Genomic DNA, 14,869 nt, shown 5'->3' on the forward strand with positions numbered 1-14,869 from the left:
AGGCCTCATACATTGAAGATGGAGGTGACAAATTACTCCGAAACGTTAGTAACCAACTGACAGATGACATGGCTGCAAAAAACCTCAAACCTCATGTCTGCGCAGTAGATCCCTTACCCGTTGCATTTTGCCGGGCTAAATGTTGGTCTCCATAAGATGAGGGTCTTGTGCTCCTGATGTAGTCTCGTGCAGTTCAAAGAGAGACGCTATCTACAGACAGGGAGTCATAACAGCCAAGGAGGTTATTAACACTTCCAATAATATTAAATATTTTTATGTATTGTAAAAGTCTTCTTACCATTTTAAACTTCGTACTAGTAGTTCGAGGGATAATACTTCATTTTCTTTAAGTATGAAAACACTGGAGAGTAGTAAATGTCCTTGTATACAAAATTCATTCATACATTCATTCAAATTGAAACATAGCTAAAACAAAATTTCATGTTTTGTTAGGTAACATTGATGTAATTATGTATCACTTTTTCCATTACCTGGTATGATTAATTTGTGCATTCAGCAGATAATAAATCTGTACATACACATTAATCAGAATTTATTTTTATGACTGTACTCGAGACAAAAATTCTTTCTTCGTGAAGAATATTTATATAAATGATAAATTTAATGTAAAAATTAGGAATTAGATTACCTTATTTAAGGAAGAAATTTGTAAAGACGTTTGATTAAAGGCATGTAAATAACGCGAGAAAAGATGATACGTAAATGTATTCATTACTATAATTGCTAATATTAAGTGAATTTTGTCATCCTGTCATGAGTTGGAATAGCTTTTGTAAGAAGTATTTCTGTAATATTTAAAAAATAATTTTACGATGGCATTATCGACTGACCGGTCATTGTTTTGAAAGACTTGTATTAAAGTTGTGGAAATATGACAGACTACAACAGCACAATGAAATAAAAACATAAAATTTATATGTTGAAAAATAAATTACGTTAAAACTTCTTGGAGTGTTGCCTAAATAACAGGCAGTACTTGTATCACGTTCAATTCCAGCAGAAAGCTCGTATGCTGTGTGGGTTAGCTAGCCGCAGACAAATGTAAATGATTATATTTAGAACGAAATTACATGCACACTAGGAATATTTGTTATTTAATTCTAGGAGTTTTAGTGGTTTACTTGCAGAATTTTGTCTTATAATAACTTCTTTGAAATCTCATGTCACTTCAGTGTTTGTTATTTTACTCTAAGCTAAAATTACGTAAGGGAATCTGTCTGACTAAAGTATCACGTGGTTAACATCATGGGAAGGACAGGAAATGATTAAAACGTAAGAGAAATTGGAAAAGGAAAATAGGAGAAAATATGATTATTTATATAATGAGGATCATATTCACTTTTAAAAACTGAAAAACGTAACCACCGATATCACATGATTTTAAGTTTATCCAAAGTGTGTCAGGTTAGTGCAGAAGAACACTTGTTTAGGAATACGGTATGTTCAAGTTTATAAGAACTTATTCAATAAGATTGTTTTCCTTTTTATTTTCCTCTTGTCAAACCACGTTTATAACGTTAATATTTCTAAAGTAATAGAACTTGTTTAAAACTTTTTATGGGGATTTCAGGCAGTAACAAAATAAAAAAAAACACTAAGAAAATAGTTTATTACGTCCCACATTCTCCGTTATGATGTGTGTTTAAAATAATACCATTTTTGGATATTACATTATTTTAAATGATTAATAAACCTAATGCATCAGTAAGTATTTTCTGCCAAAAACGTATAATATTTGGGTTGTGTGATGAATTCAGTGTATATACCATGCTGACGACCGACCTGTGGTCATCCAGATATGACGATTGGATTTAGAACTTAAAATCTAAGTTATGTTAGCATCTTAAAGCATATAATAACGTGTATAGTTTGGCAATTTATATGCTGCAACTTTTAGTTATTTTTATATTTTTACAATAAGTAACGTGACAGTCTATGTTTCGCCACACAATATTGCACACCTAAAGTTTCATTGAATGCCTATACTATATAGTAATAATTAACCAGTGTCAGATCTTTTTAATTCAGGTGACGTAAATCTTTTTTCTATTCAGTGATTTTATTTTATATATATATATATATATACACATTCTAATATTGTCACCAAACTAACTAGAAATGCGTCTAACCACTTATAATTGAGTTAAATAATACGAAATATCTTTATATTTACCATTTATAAACCAAAAGAGCAAAATTATTATTATGATTATTATTGTTACTTCTCTTTCTTTGAAATAGTGGGAGGTAGCCACGATCAGGGGAATGTTCTGCCTAAATTACAATGTCTGGTTTGGTGCTGATCTCGGAGGTATGACGACAAGACAACAACAACGATAATGACATGACGACAACACACGAACATGACCTAAGTCCTCTGTCCTCTCAACACTCAACATACTAAGACGAGGAAGGGTTATAGGGGAGAATTGTGACATTACTATATATATCCACTTTACTTTCCAAGCAAATTGGACCAATCCCATATATATATAATATTATTGAAGTATTATGTGGTTAAATGTTTCATTATTGAGCATTACGTTATCACTTCACAAGTGCAAAACATTAGTTTATTCCTATTTTCTAAAATGTTCTGTCAGTGCTGGACATTCATACATACACACTGCAACGAGGGTGTACTATGCCACTGCCGAATGTTTCCGTTGAACAATATAATAATTTCCTTAAGTCATCCCATAAAATACAATGTCTGAAAATTTGGCAAGAAATGTACGTAAAAGAGTTATTAGCTTTCACATGGAAATTAATTTTGCAGTTTTATGTAACATTCGTAATTAAAAATTATTCAGGCAGTGATAAAAGATCCATCATTATTATAAATCAGGAAATTCAACATAGAGGAGGCACACATATTGCGAATTAGTAATTTATTCTGATAACCGTTTGAAATATTTTTTGTACACCCAATAAGTCTGCAAATTACACTTTGGAAACTATTGAACTATGCGTGTCTGAGGCCTTTTGATGAAGGTATAATATTTTGAAGCACATGAATGTACTTTTATTCTGCCTACATAATACTGCATAATTATTTCCATTTATTATTATTCTGTATGATTAGGCCTGAATATGTGGTTACTCGCAAGAGTATCGCGAAAAGATATATTATATGTAATTGAAAAAGGTCAGAAACATTTCACTTGTAATCCCCAGTGTCTTCATAATGTTCACAGTGACCTTTATTGCTAGAAACTTGCGTATTCGCCATAATGATATTCTCGCGCCAAAACAATCAACAATTAGACACACAGGTTTTAAATTATTGGCATTTTAAATGTATCACTCACTGACGAAATTGCTATCACTAACTCATTTATTAAATTGACATAATCTATTATCGTGATCTATTACGAAGTATTTAGATAAAGCTAGGTACAATATGTATGAAGAATTAAAATCGATTGTTTGGACTGAATCGAATGGAAATATTTAAAATTATTTTTTCTTAATTATACTGTGTTTCGAGTAAAACTGAAGTATTATAATGAATATAAAATGTGTGTGAGCTATTTGTTGTAAATTCTTTCTGTGTTCAAGTCATTTCGAAAGACAGGTAACGTACATAAAAAAAGTAATGTCTTCCTTCAAAGTACGATATCCATGCGATTAAATTTTTAATTCTTAATAAAATCACCGTATAACACAACGTGAAAAGATTAAACTGTCTAAACGCAATTTTCCAGGGGAAAAATCATATAAGAAACACCGTCTTTTGAAATTCTTATACATACACATTGTGTATATACTACAAAAAATTGCAGTACATCAGATAATTCTTGATGCCCTTCCCTTTTTATATTAATACTGAACTGAGCACGAATCAGGTGTGTCTGCGTGTTCAAAAAGTATTTCCTTAAATTCCGTCTAGCTTTGGACGTGTTACATGAATTCTTTTCTTTTGGGTGGGTGGGTGGGGGGGTGTTCATGTTTTGGTAAATATAAAGCAACTACCTACAATAAAGTCCGTTCTAGTGGTGATTCACCCACAAATAAAAAAAATTGTAATGATTATCCCTGTCCACTTGAACATTCATTGACAGTTCTAGAACCTATGAAAAGAAGTCAATTTGTTATTATACATTATTTGTTTTATAACAATACAGAGAAGGTAATTTGCATTCTGTAGATTTCCTTCTTCTATGATAACATATTTCCATATAGAATTTGAGATTAAATTTGTATATTTTTTTTTTACTTTTGAGCACAAGTTCTTCCTGGCTAATTCAAAAGAAACTCTTTAGTCCTTAGTTTTCCATTATATGTTACATAGCACTTATTATTCTCTAGTTAATTATATATGGATGTTAAAAAAATCTCGTTCTGTAATGCAACTAGGACCGAAGCAATCGTTAGGCCTATCCGTCTAGTCACATAACATTTCTATACTGCCATTGATTAACAAATGAAAATAATTAGTCTGTATCGTCTCTTATCGTTGATTCAGATTCATCACGCTAACAATGAAACAGCCAGTGACATGATTGTTACATTTTCTTTGTTTCGTTTCAAACTGTGGTTTCACTATTATAACAATTGAATATCACTATTGGTAGTGCTCGTAGGAAGCTAAATTTTCATTTAGCCGTGTAATAGCATTTGATAGAATATCTTCAACACACCACTTTTCTGGAGTAAGTTTATATTTTAACAAATAACTGAATCCAATAATAACCCATTTCAACGGGTCCTCATTTCCCACGATATATCTCGATTATTCGGTCCTGATCAACATATTCGAATATGTGAGGCGCGTCCATCAGTATCCCGATAGTTCCAGCAGTCGTCACCAGGAAGAAGATGTACAGCTGTAGCCTGTCTATCACCATGGCAACATACTTCCAGTCCTCCCGGATCTGAAACACCACGTGGAAATCTTAGAGAATTAAAATAAGTCGCAAAGATGTTTACCAATTTTAAATCTCTTTCCTTTTCCAAGTCTATTCTTTGCTCCATATTCCTAATAAAATTCATTAAACATCTGAAGCCGAAGATCGTCTAAGTAACGTTTAAGAATTTAGTCCGTACCGCAAAGAAAACACAACACTTCACCACTACAAAAATCAGCAGGTTAATCGTGCTTAAAGGAATAATCGCTGTTAACAACGAGACTCGTAAGAAATCAATACATACAAAATGTAGAATTACAGAATTTTAAAGGAGCTGTTTCATGTAGTTACCATCGGTAAACATGAAAGAATTTCGAAGGACGCTGTTGTGACACGGAAATCCCCTGGAAATACAGAAAAGTTTAAAAGATCTGCCAGTATTCGAAGAGAATATCGCCCTGGTGATGGAGGAAGTAATAACAACCGAAACATCATTAGACGTCTGCGGGACTACATGGCGCAACAGCTCAGAAGACAGTCATCTACAGCGATTATTTTTTTAAACAGCATAAGCCAAATGATCCTTGTAATAAAGGCGCGTTGTGTTTTCTTGGAGGTGGGAACTGAATTCTTATATATTATTTAGATAAACTTCGTTAAAATCGTTCCAAATTGGTACAAAATTATTCCCATGCAGCCCTTCCTAATTAAATACATCAGCACCTTGTTGCTTATATTTTCAAATTACCTAAAAGGAACTATGAATTCCTCTGTATAAAGCCACTTCTTCTTCGTTTAAAAGATGATATTTCTCCTATGATCTAATTCCTACCGCAAGGCGGTGAAGGGTTTTTGTAAATACGGTAATGAAGCTCTTGGGTTCCATGAAGGGAAATAAATATGGAGGCAGTACGCTCCTCCGAAACGCTGGTGGAATTCACCCGCAAGTCCAGAACGAGTTTACAACCCAGAAGACCAAATCGGTATCTTCAGTACAGTGGAAACCTCACACCTCTGGCAAAATGATTTTACGTATTTTTATGCTTTAAAAAATTACAGGTGAAAATAATTCTTTACTAATGATGTCAAATCGTCCCAGATATTTTATTTAATTTATTTTTTTATAATCGATTTATGTCGTTCCTTAGTAGAACTATTTTAATATTACCAAATTTTCTTATATTAAGAAACTGTTCTATGTTCTGATGACGAGAGACAAACGCACAGCAGAGATTTAATTTTATAAGTACAAATAATGTGGACATAATTTAAAAAACTAAATTTCAATTATTGTATTTATAATTAATTTAAAAGAGACTCAAAACGCTTATTTTAAAACAACACTAAAATGTTTACCACGTGTGTGATTTAATATTAATAGACGTTCCAGTTATTCTATTAACTGACAAATTATCTTAATCTTATTTAAAACTGCTTAAAATAAATTCTGATCTTACATTACGACCCTAGTTCAATTGAAACGGACTGGGATCAAACATTTTCTGCTCTGTATAATATCGGAGAGGGTGCGGTCGACTTTACGCATGCGCGGATGGCTCACATGAGGGCTGCAAAGACCGACCAGGGATCAATGAGACATTCACCCCCCAACCCTGACGTCGAGTTCAGTTTCAGACTGACACAGACGTCTCACCGCCGTAAGAATCCAAAGTCATACAAAATCATAAAAATCTGCTGATAGCCCCACCAAAAAAATTGAACCCTGAACCAAGCCAAGGAACACTTGCAGTGAAATCCACGTGAATGTTTTTTTCTCGTGTTATTTTTAATTACTTACAAATTCCATGAAAACTAATACATCTACAAGGACGTAATGGTAGAATGAGACAAAGAATTTTGTAGATAATGATTGTTAGATAAATGATGGAGTCTGTAAACTCATTAAATTCACTGGAGCCCATTTCTCATAACGTATATAAACTGGAAACCGCTAGTTCTAATTTCTGAAAATGAAACAGAAGAGAAGGGATAAAGAAATTCATTATATTCAGATCAAACAAGTGACGTATCGCAAACATTAATATTTCGAAAACCCAGAATATTAATTTAAAATACGGAGAGGAAACCTGTGACAAAATTAAATTCAAAAATAAGTTATGACACGGGCTTCAAATATATTTTTACAATTATTTAACAATTATTTGTTTATATTGCAGGATGGTTTTAAACGAAAAATTTGAAAATGTACCATATCTTATAAATACGCACTGTGACCACACGGTGTTTTCTGTTTCGTATGATTTTCAGAATAAACAGTGACAATTTCCTTAAACAGCGTCAACCAGTTGATATGTGTTATGTTAAATCGTTGTGTTTTCTTTGCGGTATGGTCTGAATTTTTAAATGGGCCTAATTGTTAGATAAGCGTTGTAAAAATCGACCAGCGAACAAAACGATAATCGAATCAGCCCATTCTACTGGGCTATCTGTTACGGATTCTCAAAACATTTTTTATAACTGCAACATTACATAAAAAAATAATATTAATAGTTTCAGCAGAGTGGCTTGAGCCTTCTCACAGGATGTTGGCAACACTGAACTGATCACTCCAGAGATTTGAAAGTGCTTTATTAGTAGTTACATGTAACTGAATTACAGACGCTTTGTTATAAACTGCGACCCAATGGGACTTAAGTTCGTAGCTTCAGATATTCTGAAACATGTGGTGTAAAGATCCACCGACATTTATATGCCTACATGCAGACAATGATAACTCGGCAGACAGAAACTCTGAAGTTTGTCGCTTGGGGGATTCATAATGTAACTAGGGCATTAAAGTGGGAAGTAGTGGGGGGGAAAGCACTTTACATTATGTGGCAGAAGATCGATGTATAATCGATTTTCACAGTATTCAAAAAAGGATCACTTCTCACATCTGTGGAGTAAAATCTGTTCTACTTGTGAGTCTTAAGCATAGGTCAGAAAAATTTTTCTTGTTAAGTGCAACGTCTACGAGATCTGCCAGTGTTCATACCTGTCTTGAATAGTGCTTAACAATTAATTAATTCAACCATTGTTTTGTAACCTCTGTCTGTGAGATTGAATTTTGTGATTCACGAATAATCTCCTATGGTATTTATTTCCATGTACCTTAGACAAACCTTGCCCCTGAGGTATATAGTGCAGTAGTTATTTCTGAAATACATTTTGTTTTTTTAATACGTATTACATGCATTAAACAGATTTCGAGTGAGGCGTATATTTTACATGAGTGTCTTTCGAATAATGCATGATGTACCTAGAATGGCAGTTTTCTGAACTTCTCCAATGTCGTGTTCGGCCGGGATGTTCGCCAAAGATGCTTTTAGTATAAGCCCTAACCATGCTTTCTGGACAAAGATGGTCTTATACAATGTTTAAGCTACTAATATCATAGTTTATTATTAAACTGTATTATAGAAATTTATATGCCACTAAGAGACGCAAAAATTAAATATTTTGAATATTGGATTTGGTATTAAAGGAGTCATAAAATTTCACACGCTTGAAGGAAGTAACACATAAATAAATTTGATAGGTAAATATCAAGTGAAGAGATCATTGAGAAACCGGAGCGTAGACGGCAGAATAATATTAACATTAATCTCAGTTAAATGACGTGTGAAGGCGAAGATTGTGTTGAAGGGGATCAGGATATTTTCAGTGGCAGTAATTTGTAATACAGTAACGAGTCTCGGGATATATAAATCCACGAAATATAATGAGCAACATAATATCTATCAGCTTTTTAACGGACGTGTCGAAAATCTGAGTTAGTTAATTGACGTGGGAAGCGGACAGACACACAGAAATAACACAGATATATCATCGGGTATATCTTAGCCCAGTTCAATCAATTATATAAGGAATCGATTTATATTCTAGATCGTATTTTTCGGTCTCGATTTATATTCGCGACAGTGATAAATTCGGAATCAGTTTATAATTGTCTTAAACTCAGGTTAATATAGTATTTAATACGTAAAGAAACTCACAATTTGGAGACTTTGCCATACTCGTTTCCAATCGACAAGGAATTCTCGTTTTAATTCTAAACGTTAAACATTGACGACGGATTAATTTCCTCGCTAACAAGTAAACGGAAGAGAATGTTAACGGGGATACGAAGTTTAAAGACCTCAGACATCTGAATCCACTACCATCCTCGAGGCAACCGATGATATTAACAGGAAGCTACACCATCCGCGCGTTTGCCATAGTTTTGTGACTAAGAAGTGTAAAATTAAACGCTACAGGGATTCTTTGTGCAATAACCACTCTTACCTCCAGCAAATTCCAGCATCTATCTCATTTACCTATGACCTTAGCCCTTGCATACGACACGCAGACGCAGAATTCAGCTGTAATTTTAAAATAATTTGTTCACTAAATTTACTGCAACCTCTTCGTGTAGAAATCTGATAATGTTTTTAAAAAAAGTGGGAGGATGTGGTCATTTTTGGAGTGTATTTATTTATGAAACTAATTATTTGGAGTTTTTAATAATACAGTGGGTCTGATATGCGTTTATTGCAGACACACATAATATAATAAACACCGCAAATAATACTTTACAATTATAAAAATTCTTTATTACATTTCGTTAATGACTGTATTGTAAAGAGTTTTATAGAAATGTTGAAGAAGATAATGGATTACGTATCTCATGTCAAATATGGATTAATACTGATCACTATAAAATAAATTAAATATTAAATTTGGTTGAGATACATCAAGTATTTTTGGAAATTACAAATAAAAACAGACGAAGAGACAGATAAATTTATTTTATTCAGTCTGCGCGGGAAACATAAAAAATGTCTGGCACTATTTTCAGGAGACAAATAGTTTTAGTTTATATTTGCCTACTACAGAAACACTTGAGAACCAAAGTTTTCAAGACAAGATCCGTAATACGGAAATTTATTAGTATGAAAATTTTGATATAACCACAGCAATTATTTAGAACATTTTTATACGGTACTTAATATTTTTTAGTTGTATGAATGTAATGAATTTAAGTGGCTCAGAAAAGATTCAGTGGTGGGTTATTGTGAGGACGGTAATGTACCCTCTGGCTCTACACAAAACAGTTGAGTTAATGTAAGTTTCTTAAGGACTGTTATTTACGGTTGTGTATGAATCAAAATATAATAAAAATAATCTAAGATTAGAATTAGTTCTGAAACAATACATTTTATATCTGAAACAGAAGAATATCTTTGTAAATAAGCGTTACAAAATGGCGAGAAAACGTACGTATATGGAAGAAAGACATGTCTACTCAAAATTCTTAATTCGTTCCACGAAATCATTCGTTACGTGAAAACTTCGTTATGTTTACTTAGGAAATAAATGTTAAAGAACTTAATTGGTTCCAAGATCATTGTAAGTTATTTCTGTGACCTTAAGAACATTGTTTATAAAATTTCAATAATAATTGTTTACGAATAAACATTACAAGAACATATGAAAGTTAATGTTAATATAAACTGTAAAAGACTCGACACATAACCTACGACATAAAACGATTACAGTAAAACAATTCTTACCTTAGGCTAAGATGTCCGACATCGGGAGAATTGATGGAAAAATTTGGGTGGGAGAATTTTTCTTTTTTTAAATTAGAATCTCCTTACATTATAACGTCTGAGGGATCAGGGCTGGTAGTAGGAAGTGGGATTTTTAGAGGTGCTCTATGATGATGGTGCCACTGTTGCCTTAACTGAACTCTGCTGAGTCCACTTAGGAGCGATCTCATTGGCCAAGAACGGCGACCGCGTGACTTCGTAAGGAAAAATTCACTACGTGATGAGTGGAAACTATTGAGAGGCAATTCGTTAAGCGAAAATTCATTATCCTATGACTGCATTACTAGGGGTTTCACTCTATTTTAAAAAAATGCTACTATGTGAGCCACAGCAGAATGAGAATGCTTTGTTCTCCTGCGACTGTCGGTGAAGGCAAAGAGAAATCTAGCCTTGTGGCCCCTGAGGGCAGGGGGGGGAAACTTGCTTTTACACATACATGTAGACGATATGTTATATGACGACGTAGTTATTTGCCAGAGTTTCGAAACTCCTCAAGGATTTCACATAGTCAAACAACAGCGGAAGGAAGAGATAAATCTATTCTGTTACTGCCCCGATGGAATGCAAGTTACAAATAACCTGATGTACATGGACCATTTTGCTATAAGTTTAAAATTCGTCTTGCGCTTCATTCTGTTGTATCTTAAAACAACACGTTTGTTTAAAAAACAATACAACTCTATTATTTAAACCTTAACATTCATTACTGACCTATAGATTTCAGTTCTTGTGAGTGATCGTCAAGGGAGAAATAATTATGGAGTTTATATCAGGCAATAATCATATTTATACTTCTTAAATGTACAACGCTTAAATTACGAGTATAAAAATGCACTATTTTTACAACGCATGGTTTTAAGCCAATGTTCAATAATAACATAAAAATATAACATTTATTACACATTGTACATCTGAGAAATAAAATAGATTATTAATCTAAGCTGGAGAAAGTAAAGGAAGGTTGTTCCCTGTACACGCCGTGAAAGATTTACAGATAGAATAATCTATTCGGAAAAAGATACAAATCAAAGTAATTTTTTCCGGGTACTTTTATTGTAAATGGACGTCCTTTGAGCGATTTCGAAGGTGTAAAATTTGGAAAGTCTGATATAAATTTCACGTGGACGTTAAACAGAACGTATAAAAATTACGACATGGAGAGAGGAAATTATTTGGAGACGAATCAGTAGAAAAGTGTCGAATTCTGGTAATTACACAGACGAAATTAATTGCTGGAACATATTCATAAAATTCTCTCTGCAGCTATCGAAACTGAATAGCGTCGATAGATTCAGTGATTGTGTTTCAAACACCAAACTGACTTTCAACCGCGTTGACACAATTTTTAGTTCGATGTCATGAATAGTGTTCACTGTACGATATTGGTTTGACATTTGAAATACGTGTGAAATCTGTTCCCCCCCCCCCCCCCCCCCATCCTCGCTTGACGAGAACTGAGGACAGAATCATAATATAAAGGTACATAATGAATCCTCCGAAACTGTTAAAATGTCTGTAAGCGACAGCAACAAATTAAATTTGAAATTCAAGAAGGAATTAATTGCAGATTAAATTCGTGGAATGTTTTTTACAGTTAAGTTCACAACATTTTTGTCTTCCATTCTGCTGTATAAAACGTAAGTAAAAATCTAATGTCAGCTGTCATATTAAGGGTTAAAAAGTTTTGGATTTTATTAAAAGAGGTTGTTTAGTAGAATATTTGTATATTAAAAGTAACAAGTATCGTTCTTTCCATCCTTATGATACAATATAATCTAGAATAATTTAGAGGAAACCTATCAGACTTATACATAAACAGATGATGATAATATTAAAATAGATTACGTGGAAATCGTAATCGCGAATTGAATTAAAATGCTTCAGTAAACATCTAAGTGTGAGGATTATAGACATTAAGATTTCACGAAGGCATAAATTCGCAGACCAAGTGAATATTACAACTCAAAGACTGAGTCCTTCTTGAGAAGCTGATAATCCCTCAGCCGTCACAAAATTTCATTGCGTTATTCACAAAAGCCTATTAATTGGATAATCACGAGTGAATGAGTTCTGGTCCGCAAATTCGCATTGTATATTTTCAAGGGCAATCTTGATATTATTCTTCCATCTATGACTGGGTCTTCCGAGTGGTCATCGTAATATATTCTACGTCTTTATGAGAAATCTTAGTATTATTGTACCATATACGAATAGGTCTCCGAAGTGTTCATTGTCCTACAAGTTTCCAGACTAAAATATTGTATAAATTTCTCAAATCGTTTACATGTCTCAGCCAGCTGAAGACAGAAAGGTTTTTTTTTTCCAGAAATGTGATACTTATTATCTATGGACAGTCTAGTTTTACTTACCTGAATGTATTGGTCTTCGTTGCGGAGATGTTCCGCGATGAACTCGACGGCCTCTGTGGCTTTCGACGCCTCGGGCGAAAGTAGGAGAGAGTCTGAACTTTCACTCTCACGACGTCCACCGACAGCGCCAGAACCTGCCCCACTTCCTCCAAGCTCCGCGCTTGACTTCCTGTTGATCTTACAGTTAGGATGATGCAGATCTGATAGTTCCATGAGCTCCACCTTATTTCTACTTGTGGCTGACGGCACCGTGTGTTTGGGCAATTCGGCGGGTGATCCGTAGGAAGGATGAGGTGGAGCGGACATGCCTGGCATCTCCATCATCCATCGGAGTCGAGTCTTTTTGGGACGCTTCATCAGAAGCACGATCGGCAGGTAGTAGAGGAACATCGCTCGTATCCAGGGTGGCATCCTGTGTGTCCGAGGACCACGGAAGTTCCAGTTGATGATGATGACAGTTACGAGGATACTAACTGTGTTCATGATAAATGTGAACAGTAAGTACTTCGCGATCAAAGGTAGCACCAACGAGGTTGGAGGAAGAATTTTGGATACAAGCAAGAGGAACACAACCAGCGACAAGAGAATACTGATTCCGAGGGTCACTTTCTCCCCCGCCTCCGCTGGCAGGTAGAACACTAGCACACAGAGGAAGGATATTAGCACCGTTGGTAGAATCAGATTCACTGTGTAAAACAGCGTTTTACGTCGGATTACTATATAGAAAGTAATGTCTGTTTCTGTTGGAATTACCGGGTACTCGTTCAGGTAGGCTGGTACCTCAATAATATCCCATGTACCCGATTTCCAGTAATCGGACAAGTCCACAAAATTTTTGTTATTGTACAACGCTAAGGACACTTGGTCACCGTTGAATGTCCACGATCCAAACTTCATTATGCACGTCTGCTGGTCGAAAGGGAAGTACGTTACATCAATCGTGCACGAACTCTGAAATGAGAAGAAAATGTATTAGTGTAAATATTTTGGAAAAACAGTCAACGAACGCCACATCGTATTGAAGAATCATTTACTCATCGTCCTGATGATATAGATAACAAAGGCTCTGAAACGTCGGTAATAATCTTACCAGGCTACACGGCGCTAAAACACAGAAGACAGCCACCTTTGGATTCAGTCGAGAAATCCTTCTGTATATTAAATGTTTATAGAATACTTTAATAAGACTTCCTTCAATTCGCGAATGCAATGAAGCAGTCGACGTTTTTTTTGAAAGTGTTAAAAAATAACAACACCTACCGCATATGGACAGACATAGTAACTTACTAACAGAAGACATTTCCTTAAAATTTCAGCACTAAAAGGGCTAGACTCTTAATAACTAACATTTGCGAATGTAAGGCACACTCAATATTATAAAATTATTTCGAGCAGAAGTTCTTATTTCAGCAAATACTGTTTTCATATAAGGTTTCCCTTGCTAAAGTTTCAGCACGGAAATATATAGACTGCTATAATAAAATATTGCTTGCGGACATTAGACTACAGCCTATTACAGCAGCAAGCTTGAAATTACAGTATAATGTATAAGTGCAGATCGTTATTTCTTCTGGAAGATGATGGATTTGACTCTGCTACAGCGTCTGCATCTTTATTCATCCATGTGACAGAACGAAAAGAAGGCACAGAACTGGAGAGATTGGCTATAACGACCTACAATGTGAATCAATAAGCCAGGTTGGAATTTACATTCCTGGAGGAGAAGACAACCTGACAGTTACTGGGTTCGGAGATTTTTCTGCACAAATATTCGAACTCGTCTTATAATTTTCTAATACCTCTCCTATGTTCCGCATACCATGGAGAAACAAACAGAAAGGCAGAGAATGATAAAACGTGGGAGATGAGAAGCGAAGCCACACCATTCACTAAAATATTTAATCTCATTCAGGGGTAGTAAAATGTTCTATAGGGAGCCAGATGTGACAAAGTCCGAGAGTGTTAGAAAATTTTCTCGGAATTATATCATGTTGCATAATATTTATAATATGTTATATATAAAATTTATAATATTAAT

At 34.3% G+C, this 14,869-nt stretch overlaps 1 protein-coding gene across 1 annotated transcript in view; it reads right to left on the reverse strand.

Moving 5' to 3' along the window:
- Positions 1-1,611: 1,611 nt before the first annotated feature.
- The window catches only part of nAChRbeta1 (nicotinic acetylcholine receptor beta1), a 53,687-nt gene continuing 40,429 nt past the window's right edge, over positions 1,612-14,869 (reverse strand). Inside the window, exons 6-7 of the mRNA XM_022057805.2 lie at positions 12,832-13,782; positions 1,612-4,898 (exon numbers count right to left, since the gene is read on the reverse strand). Coding sequence (XP_021913497.2) covers positions 4,734-4,898; positions 12,832-13,782 — 1,116 coding nt within the window. The 3' untranslated portion in view covers positions 1,612-4,733. The remainder of the gene's footprint in view (positions 4,899-12,831; positions 13,783-14,869) is intronic.

This window comes from Zootermopsis nevadensis, unplaced genomic scaffold (genome assembly GCF_977971745.1).
Source record: "Zootermopsis nevadensis isolate Lab colony 2312 unplaced genomic scaffold, Znev_1.0 Znev_ptg000007l, whole genome shotgun sequence".
NCBI lineage: Eukaryota > Metazoa > Arthropoda > Insecta > Blattodea > Termopsidae > Zootermopsis > Zootermopsis nevadensis.